Here is a 15846-nt window from a genome sequence, read left to right on the forward strand (position 1 = left end):
TCTCTACACCCCCACCACCATAGGTGCGACAGGACAGCTAATGGAGTTGGGTATTTTCTTTCTCCAAGGTTGGTTAGGCTCTGATAAATCGGTTCTGGTTAAATCATTTCCTTTGAGGGCAGTACTTAAGAAGAACAAAGAGCTCTGAATTTATTTCAGAATGGTTACTTTGTCCCTCCCTTGCCTGAAGCAAGAAGGAATTTTGCTCCTGTCTTCACCCTGAAGACATCTAAAGGTCATCTCATTTTGCCACTAAATACTTTCCCCATACATCACAACTAGTGATATGACTCTACACCAACACATCTGAACCATAATTTATTAACCAATTCCCTATTTGAAGGCATTGCTTGCTTCCTTTTCTTCTTTGAAAAAAATATTCTTGTATATAAACCTCTATATGGAACACTTGTTACTTTCTTAATATAAATTCTTAGAAATTAATTTACTGGGTCAAGGGTTTTAAATATCTTCAAATCCTTAATCTGCAATATCAAACCACCTTCCAGAAATGCTACATTAATTTAGCTTCCCATTAGCAGTAGATGAGACTATCCAACACTGGATATTTTAATTACTTAAAAACTGCCAATTTGGTGGGGGGAAATGGAACCAATATTTCTTTCCGTGTAAGAATGTTAAATGTACATTCATTTTTAGTAACTTTTTATATCTTTTATATGATAGATAGTACCATTATTGTTAACACTTTTATACTATATTTATGTAATATCTTCTGCATTAAGAAAAGGTGGTCAAAACCATTTAATTGAGCAGCAACATGGATGGCGCTGGAAGGGATCATGCTCAGCGAAATAAGCCAAAAAGAAAAAGAAAAATACCGGATGGTCTCACTCATAGCAGGAATCTAGAAAACTTAAATAAGGGACCAGGAAAATGAATAACTATAAGAAAGTGAAAATCAAAATCAACAAAAACTATGAACCAGAGACACTTTTTGGGGGGTGGGGGCGGGAAGGGAGGGATTGGGGTCAGAATGGGGGGTTTGCAATTGTATGGGGGAATATAAAAATAAAATTTATTATTTAAAAAATAAATAAATAAAGTAAAAAAAAACCATTTAATTGAAAGAACTCAGAAGTTTAGAACTACTTTTTCAGCAGAACTTATGTGGTTTTTTGCCAAGTCTTTGCAATACAATTTTCTTGGTATATACACAAATTAAACTTCTGCACCAGAACACTCTGTAATAGAGTAGAAAATATTTCCAATATATTAATAATTCCAGCATCTTTAACTGATGAGAGATGATCATGAATGTCTCAAGATGAAAATTTAATTGAGGCACCTTATGCTACCTTCCCACATGTTGGTGAGAAGAAAGTGATTGTTTCTCTACAATAAACTCATAAATATTGTCAAACAACTGGTTTTTTACCTCATATATACAACCTATCTAGACATTTCACAAAGAATCTAGTATACATTTATACACAAAGGCATATAGGGCACTACTTAAAAAGATTATGCAAGCATAAATATTTCCTACTTGTATGGGTCTGCTGTCACTAATACTTCAGTGGAGGTAAACTAGAAGTTATTTTGTTGATTTAAATCCACTTCACAAAGTAATATGGATCTTTGTGTATTATACATTAATTCTGGATTATCTTGCCAGAAAGGATTGGTTCACTCAGAGGTTGACATCAGATCTACTTACTTAAAATATGAAATTGGATGAGTTTTCACTATCAGTTATGTGATATGCATGATTGGGTGATTTACCCCTTTCTTACTTGATGAAAAAGAAATGGGATAATAAAAGATAAGACCTCTAAAAGAGTAAGCCAGCACTAAAAAATTGACAAGCTATGAAGATGTGGATTTCAAGTGCATTCACACATTTTTAAAATGCATATCCAGGGCCTCCCCTGGTGGCGCAGCGGTTGAGCACTGGGCTGCAAAGCTGCCTGCAGCCTCTGCAGCGCCAGTTGGATCCCCGGCTGCCGGTGAGGGTCCCACATGGCGCGCAGACCTCTCCTGCCATGCCCGCTGCTCCCCTCAGCAGTGTATTTCATCACTCTGCCTGTTCTGCTCCCCACTCTGGCTCTGGTGAATTCTCTCACCCTCCCGTGCTTCCGACTGTACCCCAGTGCTTGTATAAATAAATAAATAGGGGCCTCCCCGGTGGCGCAGCGGTTGAGCGCTGGGTTGCGAAGCTGCCCGCGGCCTCTGCGGCGCCGGTTCGATCCCTGGCTGCTCCCCGGCCACCAGAGGAGGGTCCCACATGGCGCGCAGACCTCTCCTGCCGCCCGCTGCTCCCCTCAGCAGTGTACTTCGGTCCTTCTGCCTGCTCTGCTCCCCGCTCTGGCTCTGGTGAGCTCTCTCACCCTCCCGCGCTTCTGACTGTACCCAGTGCATGTATAAACAAAAAAAACGAACGAACAAATAAATAAATAAATAAATAAAGCATGCCTCTATTAAAAATAAATAAATAAATAAATAAATAAACAAACAAATAAATAAATAATAAATCTTTAAAAAAAATAAATAAGATAAAATAAAATGCATATCCAAATTGTTAAGGGTTCTAACTTACAAGAAAGTCTGTTTACAAAGGAACAGCAGGGGGGTATTCTTTATATACTACTTTCAATAAATTTGTTCTCTCTTCTCTGAAATATTGTCTCAAAATTTTTAGGAACTAAATTTGAGGGAGATGGAATCCATTGACTGAAACAAGTTATTTAGATTATATGTGGTTTGCATAACTATTATGTAGTTATGAAATATCTTTAAAAAGGTTGTTTCATGGACACCATTAAATGAATCATTTCAACATATCTAAGCTCACTATTTTTTAAAAAAAATACCGTGAGTATTGAAAGGAAATTGCTGTTAGGTTTAAAGAGAATGAAGAGGTTTAGCTGGGATACACTTGTCTTTTCAACTAGATTTTAAAGCATGAGCACTATTTTATATTTTTTACATTATCACAGTGGTAGATACAAAAATGCAAAATAAGTCTCTGCTGGTTATAATGTTATAGAGCAACCCCGATATTAAATGGGTTCCTGGCTGTGGGTCCTCACCCGCGCACTTTAAAGGGACTTATGAATACTCTACTACAGACACACACAAAAGGGTTAATAAAAGGTTTATTTACAAGAGAAAAAGAAATAAGGAAAATGTACAACTCAGGGAGAAAATAGGGAAATAAAGTCTTTAATGCGTCCTACCCGATCCGACAGACCTGGAAACCCAAAGTCATTTCCAAAGTCACTCTCAGAGCTGGCCGGACACTGCGAGCTGGCGGAGAGCCAAAAATGGGGGATCCTCCAAAGCCCACGTGTCTGCCTTTTCTGTCCACCTGGCTGCTTAACCCCACCCTCAAGTCCCAGCCACCTTCCCTTTGGTGGTGATGGGATTTGGAGTTCCCAGTGTCTGACTTTGACCTAGGGTGGGGGTGGAGTCCACAAAGCCTATATGGAATTAGCTTTGGGACATCCTTTTCCCCCCTAACAATAACATTTTATAGAGTCTACGTTGAGTATAACCTGACTTCCTTGTAAACACTACCTGATTCTTTAAAACATGGTCAAAGCTGTGTTTCAAAGACAGAGTAGAAGTTTAAGAAAAGGATATTCAAGATTGTGTAGAAATCCTTTATTTTGCAAGTTCTAAAAATGGGCAACCTGCACCTTACCACTATATAGCAGAGGAGGCAAAATTCTTTCAAATATGCCTCTTGAAGATGAAAATAGCTTAAACACTAATTTCTGATAGAAACCTGACTCCAAATGCAAACATAATGGTCTCTCATCCAAGTACATTGGTACTGTTAGCTCAGCGAGATGAGATTTGGCCCATATTATGCCCCAGACAGAAATCCACAAACTCCTGGAAAGAGCAAATTCAGAAACTGAAGACAGACAAGAAACTGAACAGTAACACCAGTGGTGTTATTAAACACTCCTTGTGCAGTTACTGATTTTTTTCAAGCACATAACAAAAGTAAACACTATAATCCCTAAGACATGTTTTATTATGGCTGTCCAAGATCGAGTGGTTAGCATAATTATGGCTGAATTCTCCATGACTATGTTGAATCATTATCAATTTTCTATGAATATGATAAATTGACTATGATAAAGTCAATTTCAGCACATACTTATTCATAAGAACTTCTAAAAGGTTTTTGGGGAGCCAGCACCAGCGGAGACCCCAGGTGGCATCCACAGCAGCCTGTGAGCAAGGTCCATATCAAAAAGACCAGGAACAAGTGCTGGCAAGGGTTTAGAGAAAAAAGAATCCTCTTACACTGTTGGTGGGAAGGTAAACTTGTCCAGCCCCTGTGGAAAACCTTTTGAAGGTGTCTCAAAAGACCAAAAATGAATTTGCCATATGACCCAGCATTTCCATTCCTAGGTTCCTACCTGAAGAACACAAATACATTAATTTGAAAGGAAACTTGCACTCTCAGCACTATTTATAATATCCGAACAATAGAAACAACCTAAATACCCCCAAAAATATAAATAGATCAAGAAGATGTGGTGTATATACACAATGGAATACTATTCAGCATTCAAAAAAGATAAATTCTTGCCATTCACATCAACATGGATGGCGCTAGAAGGGATGATGCTAAGCAAAATTAGTCAGAAGGAGAAAAACAAATATCAGATGGTGTCATTTATATGTGGAATATAGGGAAACCAGACAAAGGGTTAGATAAAGCCAAACTCAAAAACTAACACTTGAAAGCTGAATAGAACTGAGACATGGGGGTGGGGGGAGGTGGGGATGAGAACAAGGTGGGGAGGGAGCACAGTGGACTATGGGTGCTCTGGTAGTAGATGTGCTATGGTAACAACACCTGAAGGGGGATCCTAGACTTCCAAAACGCAAACGACAATGTACACCCATGCTATTTCAATTTAAAAAAAAAATCTTTTTAGAGGCCTCCCCGGTGGCGCAGCGGTTGAGCGCTGGGTTGCGAAGCTGCCCGAGACCTCTGCAGCACCGGTTCCATCCCCGGCTGCTCCCAGGCCACTGGAGGAGGGTCCCACATGGCGCGCAGACCTCTCCTGCCGCCCGCTGCTCCCCTCAGCAGTGTCCTTCGGTCCTTCTGCCTGCTCTGCTCCCTGCTCTGGCTCTGGTGAATTCTCTCACCCTCCCGCGCTTCTGACTGTACCCAGTGCTTGTATAAATAAATCTTTAAAAAAAAAAAAGAACTTTATTGTCTGAAATATTTTTTTAATCTTTTTATTTATTAAAATTTAATTTAATTTTATATATATTTTATATCATTCTTTTTTGTGCAACGCATATGCTTTCTCCTCTCAGGTGTAGTCCCTGTAAAATTCCCACCACCAAGTCACCCTTGCATCATCACCATAGTCCCTTGTGCTCTTCCCTCCCCTGTTTTATCCCTCTCCCTCCTCCTCCCCTGCAGAATGTCTCTGATTAATAGTTGCCTGTTCATTTTGTTTTCTAATTTATTATGACTATTTTTTATTGTGGTCCCTTATTTTGTTCCCCTACATTCTTTCTATAAGTGAAATAATCCGATATTTTTCTTTTTCCTTCTGGCTTATTTCACTGAGCATAATCCCTTCCAGCTCCATCCATGTTGCTGTGAATGACATGGGTTTATCTTTTTTGATTGCTGAATAGTATTCCATTATGTATATGTACCACATCTTCTTGATCCAGTCATCTATTTTGGGGCATATGGGTTGTTTCTTTATCTTACCTACTGTAAATAGTGCTGCAATAAACACAGGGGTGCAGATATCCTTTTGAATTAATGTTTTTGTAGATAGATTTGGGTAGATTCCTAGGAGTAGAATTTCTGAGTCACATGGTAGCTCCATTTTTAGTACTTTGAGGAACCTCTACACAGCTTTCCATAGTGGCTGGACCACATCTCAGTAACAGACTTAAAGACACTTCCCCCAAAGCAAAGAAAGTGAGGGGAAAGATGAACAACTGGGACTACATCAAATTAAAAAGCTTCTGTACAGCAAAAGAGACATTAACCAAAATAAAGAGACACCCTACTGATTGGGAAAAAAATTTGCACACAATACTACTGATAAGGGACTGATCACAAAGATCTACAAAGAGCTGACAAGACTCAACAAAAACAAAGTAAACAATCCAGTCAGAAAATGGGCAGAAGAGCTAAAAAGATACTTCTCCAAAGAGGAAATGCAAATGGCCAACAGGTATATGAAAAAATGTCCAACATCACTTGTAATCAGGGAAATGCAAATCAAAATCACAGTGAGATGCCTCCTTACACTAACAATAATGGCACATATTTAAAAAACTAGCAACAAATGTTGGCGAGGATGTGGAGAAAAAAGAACTCTCCTACACTGCTGGTGGGAAAAAAATTTCTTAAAAAAAAGTTTTGGGGATCACCCAAGAGAGAATTTAATGAATTACACAGCCTAATTAAACACACATAAAGTGCCATTATATCATCTTCAAGAAGCACAACTGAGCTGATTATATTTAGTTAGTTAGTTAGTTATTTTACATTTTAAAAGGACAGGTTTATTAGGAAAAAGAGAGGCAACTGCATAGTCACAGACGGCCTGAACTGATTTTATTAAAACAGTGATACCTGACCAATGTGTAGGAGATACAGGCAAGAAAAGTTAGGTATCCCTGCCAGGAACTGAGAGATACCAGCTAGAGAATGCATGACTTACCACCAATGGTATCTGCGAGTAGAACTTGGTACCAAGCGGATTCTGATATCTGAACTGGACCTTCAACCTGTATCATCCTAGCGATTTTGTGAATGGTTGGGCTGGCCCGTCTTAGAAATGACAATCCCTGCTACTCTAGGGGTACTATAAGGGTACCCTATTAACAGAAACAGCGATGGCCAAAAGTAAACAACAGAGGTGTGCCTCTGTGCCACCATTGTTTTGTCCAAATTTGAGAAAAGGGTATTCAAGATTGTGTAGAAGTCCTTTATTTTACAAGTTCTAAAAGTGGGCAACCCACTTGCCCAATCATTACTGCCTTACACCCAGGAGTCAGTGAAAAGGTCAATAACTTCATGACCAGTCTAAAAGCAAGAAAACATACTCACAAACTGTTTTTGATAAGAACTATTACTGTAGACACAACATCGTGTAAGTATTACAATAATATTTATTGTAACACATACAGTCAGTGGAAAGGGAGAGATGGATCTTTGCTCTTCATTATATGAGTGGAGAAATCAAGTACACAAAGTCCTTCTTCATTATTTATTTTTCAATGGCCACTATAATAGTGAAGAAAAAAATTAAAAGCATAAGAACATCTGTCATTTATCAAACTTGAAGCAGAATGAGGAACGGCAAGATATGTAGTTATGGTGGTGGGGGAAATCTATTTCTCTGTCAATTAAGGTGCTGGAGTCAAAGTCTCTGTCAGATTTCCTCAGTGTTTTAAGACTTCATTTCCAGGCTGTGGAAGCCAAGTTAAAAAGTAAAGTCAGGAAGAAGCCAAATTCCCCATCCTGTGTATACAGCTTATTCTTCTTCATCAGGAGTTAATAATCCTATTCCTATTTGTGTAATCATTTTCCCAAAGTTAATTCAACTTTATATATGTTAAGTCATCTATGCAGAGCATGGCCCTCTCACTCCCTGCCTTGTGGCTATTTCACTTTTCTACTAGCAAGTGGACAAAATTAATAAGAAAAGGGTCCCTATTTCAAAGAGGTTTGACAATTGAGTGAGGCAACACCATTGGCTCAGATGACAACTGAACATTTTCCATCAGTATCAATTCATTGTTCCCTCTATCTCCCATTAGCATGGATAACTGGGAGTTGATGGTATTCTCATTAGTCTTTACTATGAGGCCATGGAGGGATCCTTTTACAGAAAGGCTGCTCAGCTGGTGAAACCTGACCTGAATATTTTTCTGGCTAAAATCATCCCTTACATGTCATCTGGCATAGGACGTTGGGCAAAAATCAAAGCTCTTGTTCGAAAAAACAAATTTTTCTTCCTATCAGCACCTCAGCTGCACAAGTCTCTGCTAAAGGAGGTTTCCTTTCTGTTTGGTCAGGAATTCAAGTTGTGCTCTTGAACCTTTCACAACAGAATCAAAACTGGTTGCTCTGTAACTGGAATCTAAAACTTCTTGCTTTCACTTCAGACAACCTGAGATACATCTCCACTTTAGAGAATCAAGTATGAACTGACATAACAAATTCATTATAAGACAGTGTTTTTCTTTTTGTAAAATAATGTTGAGCATACAAGAAAATCTAGAATTATATATACCAATTAACCATGGCTATCTTTACACGTTGAGATTACCAATGACTTCTTTTCCTTATAACTTTTATGTATCTTTGGGATGTTTAAAAATAACATATATTCTAAAAATCAGGAAAAAATCACATTTACATAAAGCTTGCTTAGGGTATCTGAAAATCAACAATCCAGTCTTCTAGTCATCTTAAACATCTTCCCCACCTTTTATAAAAAAAAATATTTCCCTATTCTACAGCTTCAATTAACTTAGAGTATCCAAAGATACTCTAAGACCACATTTCCTTAGCACTTATAGAAAGACCTTTATTCAGTTACAACTTCATACTTTTCATCTTCGCTACAAAGAGTCAATAAAAGAAATGCCAAATAAACAATTCTTCCTTATTCTATGAAACCAAGGTTACAGATGGTGTCCTTGCACCACCCAGGATGTGCTTTATTCAAACATTCCATGATCAATATTGTTTGAGTAGGTGGGAGGTGGAAATAATCTCTGCACATGAAACTATAATTTTTCTCTTGCCAATAAGCCCAAATTTCTCTTTTTTTTCCTTCCTGGAAGCATAAGCCAAAGTTAGAGTACAAAATATTATAATGTACCAGACCAGGTGCTAAAAGCTACTATATCATCGTTCTTTAGATTTTGTTTAATCTTCTATTTTGTTTCAGCTTTTAAAAACATTATCTAGTGCTCTTCTTTCATATACCACCTGTAATCTTTTTAGAGGCAGGCAGGCCATAAATCTTAAGTAAGTGAAATACTCATTGCAATGACTTTGTGACAATAATAAAAGTCCAGGTGTGTCCAGGTACCTAAAGACAGACCCTTGGTTTCCCATGTCACACCGCCCCAACCCCTGTTCTGGTGTCCTTTAGTTTGCTGTCCAGAAAGCAAGAATTCTTCTCAGTTTATGAGCATGTATGACTCAACCAATACCACACAGCAAGCAACAGAACTGACCAGAAGCCTGGTATCCTGACTTAAAGCACAGTCCTCTTTCCATTAGACTATGAGGACATTCCAATCCTACTGAGAAGTCAGGGAAATCTAAGAAGCAAGGACATAAAGGCACATATTTTTAAGCTTCCTCACAAATTTCCTTTGGCTTAGCTTATTTAGGTTCCTGAATAACTTTAGTCCTGGTCTTTTTCTTTTAACTCCCAAATAGTATACTGCCTCTCTTAGGAATTCTGGTTACAAAGATCTTTATTCATTCATTTGGATCATCTCTTAACGTGTTAAGTGGCTGCCCTGTACATAGGACTGGGCTTCTATTCAAGAGAATGAATGGGCTTCCTCAGAGAATTGCTAGAGGCAAACTGGTGTAGCGAACAGAGCCCTGAATTTGGAGACCTGGGTTTTAGTTCTGGCCCTGCTTGGACTTGTTGTCTGTCCCTGTACAAAGTCACTTGACCTCAATGAGTTTCAAGTTTCTCCTCTAAACATTAAGGAGATATGTCACTTGGCTTGCAAGAGAATTACTCTAATAGCTATCACTTATTAAAATTAACTATATTGCAGCCACTGCTGCGAAGCCCTCTATGTAACACAATCTCACTGATTTTTCAACTGTCATGTTGACAGTCATTATGCTATAATTTCTCTCATTGTACTGATAAGAAAACTAAAACTGGGGCCTCCCTGGTGGCCTAGGGGTTAAGTCTCATCGCTACCACTGCCATGGCCATCGCAAGGCAAAGCTGCCTGAGTTCGATCCCCAGCCAGGGAGGTGACCCACATGGTGCAGCAGACCTCTCCTGTAGCGCCTGCTGCTCCCTTCAGCAGTGTATGTCAGTAGATCTGCCTATTCTGCTCCCCACTCTGTCTCTGGTGAATCCTCTCCTCTCATCCCCCGCACCTCTGGCCTACACCCCAGCTCTTGTATGCAAAAATAAACAAAAATCTTAAAAACAAAAATTAATGAACCACTTTGAAAGGTGGGGCCTGTAAAGGCAAAAAAAAAAAAAAGAAAAAAGAAAAAAGAAAAGAAAACTAAAATTGGAGAGGTTAATTAACATTTACATGGTGCACAAGAACAGCATGGAACTGGAGTTTGGACCTAAGCTGACTTGAGATTCTCCACACCCAACACCATTGCCCTCAACTCCCCAATATAAAAACTAATTAAAAAAGTACTTTTAAAACATGAAGCTACTGATTTTAAGACATTTTCTACTAAGGTATTTCTTCTCCCTACTTAAACTTCTAAGATATAAATAGGTCTATTCTTTTTGCTTGCTCCTTCCTACTGTCAAATAGTCACCTGAAATGTCCAAGTGACAATATGAGAGAAGAAAATGCAAGTCTTTCTCGTTGGCTTTTGAACAGACAGAGAGGTGAGCAGATGCCACAAGGCCTTGCTTCACATGTCTCAAATTTTCTCAGTACCTTCTTCCCTTCTATCTGTTGGTGCCTCACTCTTCCTGAGAAGTTCAGAGGCCTATTTTGAGCCAAATGTGAATGCTGGAAGCTTTTTTACTGAAAAGAAAAATGGGTGAAAATCTAGTCCTCAGAAGGTCCAGCTAATGCACCTTATAAATTAGGAATGGGCGCCACGAAGCACATGTACAATTTGTCTCCCCAGAAACTTTGTCAGACTTGGCACAAGTTAGCCCGTTCAAAACAGATAATTGAATCTTCCCAACAACTCAATTCTTCGACCTCCCTTTGAGCAATAGTTCATTACCTAAGTCATATCTGGCAAAAGGACAAACACTTCATCCCATTTGTCCTATATTTGCATGAATATTATCCACTGAATGTTGCTCCTTTGAACTTCAAAAGACCCCTTCTTAGCCCCTTTGACTACAACTTGAACAACACAACATAATGGAGTTACAGAAAAACCTTTTCCCTGCTGAAGACCTCAAACCTTGTGGATTCTGGACAGTAACAAACTTCTATATAAGCAACAAATGACTCCTTCATCTATAGCAATGCACCCTCAGCATTTCCTGGTTTCTTGAGCCTGTCCTTATGACAGCAAGTATAACTATGGCTAATTAGCTACTAGCAAGTGGCACCACCCACCTCGATCTTTCCTTGTGAAAATAGCTTTCTACAAATAGAGTATTTTTTCCAGACTTCTTCTGATTCTACACCAACTGAGTGAGCATCTTTGATCATAATGCTGTCCCCCACCTCATTCTACCCTGATCCCCGAAATAGGAGAGCAAACAGGCTACAGGCATCCTTCCTGACCTAGAAGCTTATATTTGAAACAGCCAACGAAGAACCAAAATCCTTGGCTTCCTGGGGAAGCAAGGAAAGATGTGAAGGTATCAGCAACAAGGAAAGGTACAAAGGTTTATTATCCTTACATTTACATATTTCCTGAGGTTTTCCCAGTTTTCTTTTTCCTTCGATTAAAAAAAAAAAAAACTTTTTCTTTCACTTCCATACCAAACCTTCCCTAGAATTAAATAACAAAAATATGGGAAATGAGAATTGCTTTTAATTTGAAGGGCTTTTCCCGCATTGTAAAGGTAATACTTGTCAATTGTGTAAATTTTGAAAAAAGTAGAAGAAACACAAAATGACATTTATGAACCTACCATCCAGAGATTACTTTTAGAAATCAATTTTCTATTGCACACCATACCCAAATTATGAAAGCAGAAGGAAATATAAGAATATGCAGTGAGAAAGATCTTCTTGGGAATAATCAGAGATCTAGAAATGATAAAGGAGTGAATGACCGTTCTGACTACACAAAACTTCTGTAAGGAAAATATAAACTAAGCTAAGTTTAAAGCAAATTCCAGACTTGGGAATTAATATTTAAAATGCAAAGGTTAAGAAAAAATTTTGAAATAACAAAATGTTAATAAATAAGCTAGGGCAAACCCAACTGAAAAATAGACAAGTTACTGAAGAAATACAGTTGAATTAAAAATAATCGAAAAAATGCTCCTGTGATAGAAAAATATCAAAGCAAAATTGAAATATGATTTCCCTACTGAACTGGCCCTCAAATATACAGATTAATAATATTTTTGGTTAAGAAGTTAGAAATAGGCACTCATATATAGATGGTATATAAACTGACACAATTTTTTGAAGGACAATTTGACAGTATTTACAAAGATTAAAACTGAACATACACTTTGACTTAACAATTCCACACAAATACTTGACAAAATACCTAAAGGTGGTCATTAATGCCTTATTTGTAATGCCAAAACTGGAAGCAACCTAAAGATCTATAAATAGGGATTGGATAAATAAACCATGGCACACTTATGCAATTGGAAACTGCAGGCATTGGAAAGAATATGGCCCTATTATATGGCAATGTTCTGACATGGAAGGATATACTTGACATATTTTTGTTGAATAAAAACAAGTTAAAGAAAAATATATATATAATATTCCATTTTGTAAAAGAAAAACTGGATAGACATGTATGTAAGCTTTTATAATATAGTTTGGGAGAACACATAGCAGACTATTAGTAATGGTTACATCTGGAGAGTGTAATGGGGGTGAGGAATTCTTTATAAAGCTTACATATTTTCATAGCATTTTGTACATAGCATTTTTAGTGCTATAACATTTTCAATAAGCAATGTTTGTAATGGCAGCATGATAAGATGGATTGTATGGGTCATTAATATAGCTATTTCCTTTATGGATTGACATTTCCACTCCTTCTTGCTGCTCACTGTTAGGGCTGCAACATAAATCTCTGTGCATGTATTGTGTGTGTGCACCTGTGTGTAAGGGCAATATACATAGGATCTATGTTTTGAGAATGTCCCTTTAGTGGAGATGATGATACACATATCTTGAGATAGTTTGCATGTGGCCACACAGAATGATGCTAAGTGGCTCATTCAGGGAATGACCATGACTTTTAGCCTCATCATCTGACCATAAATCTAAAACGCTACACCAGAACTAGTGTCCTGGGCCATCTGTTACAAAATCACTTTGACACCCAGTGACTACCAAAAGGACTTTAGACAAATTAATAAGCAGAAAAAATGCCAGAAAGTGATAGATTTTTTGGTCTACAAATATTTTTAAGCCATATTTTTCTTTGGTTTGTCAATGTTTCTCAATTCTTCATAAATATGGACGAGTTCCCAGAAGAGATGGTCTTCTAAGACTTGCAAGTTTCCCCCATGCCATCAGTAACAGGCCATAATGCAAGTTTCTTTTTACTGGAGGAAAGATTTTAAGTCCAGCTGATTGTGACTGAGCTGAGAGTAGATGGACAACTTATCTATCCTAGACACTTAAAATAGGGAGAACTTCTGGAAAAAGAGGGCTCTGAGATGAACCGTATTCAAGTGGAAGGAGGAGATTGTTGGAGGAATACTAGGGGAGAGACTCATCCACGTTTCCTTGGTGGGATCAGGCCCTGCTAAAGTTCCTCTTATGTCCCAATCATATGAGATATCATCATAGATCAGTCATGCAGAAAAGTCTAATCAAAAGCATGGTTTCTTGGGCCTCCCCTGATGGTGCAGAGGTTGAGCGCTGGGCTGCGAAGCTGCCCACAGCCTCTGTAGCTCTGGCTTGATCCCTGGCCACCGGTGAGGGTCCCACATGGCGCTACAGACCTCTCCTGCCATGCCCGCTGCTCCCCTCAGCAGTGTATTTCTTCATCAGTCTGCTTGTTCTGTTCCCCGCTCTGGCTCTGGTGAATTTGCTCACCCTCCTGCGCTTCTGGCTTCTGACTGTACCCAGTGTTTGTATAAATAAATAAATAAATCTTAAAAAAAAAGCATGGTTTCTCCCAGGAAGAAGGCTAAGTTTACTATGAAAATCATAGGACAGAAACATTAAAGAATAGGTGTGGCACTGTTCTCCCTGTCAGCAAGCCTCATGCCTGATCTATTTCACGTATGCTGATAAAAGAGATAAATGTTTCAGTGATGGACTTCAGATGCTGTTTCAGTTCCTACCCAGAATATTTTCTCAGTTCCTTCTCATGAATAAGTTCAGTGGAGCAGACAATGTCCCTCTTGGACCAGTTCCACTTCTTGCTTCTTTTGATGCAGCCAAAAAGTGGAACTAGAGCTCTAATTTTTCCTTCAAATTTAGAGCAAGTGTCCATTTCAGAGGTGGCTGCAAGTGGCCCAAATAAGGTGAGGTTCACATTGTGCAGAAGCAGCAGAAAGCCCCTAACAAGAGCAGAGATGTCAACAGTTACTCATAAAGCTCCCAAATGTGGCAGCAAAAAGGGTTAATTATCCCCCCTTCCTGCCACTCTGCTTTTCTCCAATGTGTTAGCCCATCACACGGATCGCTGACTTTCTAGAAATATTCCCTGGCTTTGCAGGGACGTTCCTTTCAATAAATGGCATCCAATTTGCTCATGGTCCCTGGAATCTCAATTTCCTCAAAGGATTTTTCATCTGCATCCAGTTCATGTGAAGGTTTTCCCCCCCTTCGTTTTTCGGCATAAGGGAATAGGCAGAGCTGCTTTATTTTTTCTTCTTTTCTGTGTTATTCTTTTTCATAAACTGAAAACCTTTGCTGAAGAATCTGAAATTTGGGAAAAAATCCAGCTCATCTGTCGGATATTTCTAGAGTTACGTAAAATGGAATGAGATTTGTACAGTTTAGAACAGGAAAAGGAAAATAGGCTAATGTGTCATGTGTTCTATGAGATGACAACTATATATGATAATCAGAAAAACAGCCCCAAATTTAGTTGGCCTGATTCAAAGCTCTCATTCTTTTATCAACTCATGCATAAACCAGTAACATTAACTTTCTTCTCTTAGAACAATGGCATAGCCACATTTGGGCTAAATCACAATCGCTCCAGATTATAACCACATTTTCAAAGAAATTACAAGAAAGCATCTTGTTTTTCAAAATCAAGACACTTACGTTTCACTTGTTCGGTTTTGCTTCCTTCGAGGAAAAGGAAGAACAGCAACAAGGAAAAGATGTTTTTCGTGCCTCCCATTTTCCATTTTTTTCTCATTTTGGCCACTACAAAAGGTAACTCAAAACTTTCAGGACCTGGTGTACTCAAGCTGTTGGGAAGAAAGCAAAAAAAGACTTAAAACAGATCCTCTGGAACTGATGGAGCTCATTGATCCTTACACTTCTCACTTGTTAAGGAAGAAAAATGCTGGAGAATTTACACAAAATGCAAGCATTATCTTCCTGCATAAGAAAGAGAACTCGCCTCTCCTGTCTTGCAAAGATTGTGGAAGAAAACTGAAGCCATTGAACATGCGCTCCTACGCAGCGCAAAGGCTAAAATCCTTACAGGCAAGTCTCAGGAAAATAAAAATAAATTTTGAAATCCTCCTTTCTGAGGGAATTAAAGTTGATTTCTCAAGAGATTTTCTTTGGGAGAAAAGGGAAACTGGGGTTTGCAAAACTTCTACTTTGGCAAGCAAGATAAAAGTAATAGGCATGAGACCCAAACAATTTCTGAAATGAAAGTTAACTAATCTTAGCTTTAAGACTACTGTTATTATTAATCCTTCAGGGATGAGGCACATATTGATCAATGTTTCTTCTGTGTCTGCTATGAGAACTGAAAGTACCTTCAGTTTGGCTACCTAAGAACAGATGCAATTCACAAGTGAATGAATTAAACACGGGAATGGTTCAGGC

The 15846-nt window shown here is 38.5% G+C and overlaps 1 protein-coding gene across 8 annotated transcripts in view; it reads right to left on the reverse strand.

The window, feature by feature from the left end:
- The window catches only part of CHRDL1 (chordin like 1), a gene marked incomplete at both ends in the record, with an annotated part of 117475 nt that overhangs the window by 98626 nt on the left and 3003 nt on the right, over nucleotides 1–15846 (reverse strand). For 7 of the 8 annotated variants that reach the window (XM_084258594.1, XM_084258591.1, XM_084258589.1 and 4 more), the window contains one exon: nucleotides 15106–15202. In XM_084258594.1, the coding sequence (XP_084114720.1) occupies nucleotides 15106–15202 (97 nt within the window). Of the gene's footprint in view, nucleotides 1–15105; nucleotides 15255–15846 lie in introns of those variants that run through there. The other variant, XM_084258587.1, reaches the window with a different exon arrangement.

Source organism: Talpa europaea, assembly GCF_964194135.1.
Source record: "Talpa europaea genome assembly, chromosome: X".
Taxonomy (NCBI): Eukaryota; Metazoa; Chordata; class Mammalia; order Eulipotyphla; family Talpidae; genus Talpa; species Talpa europaea.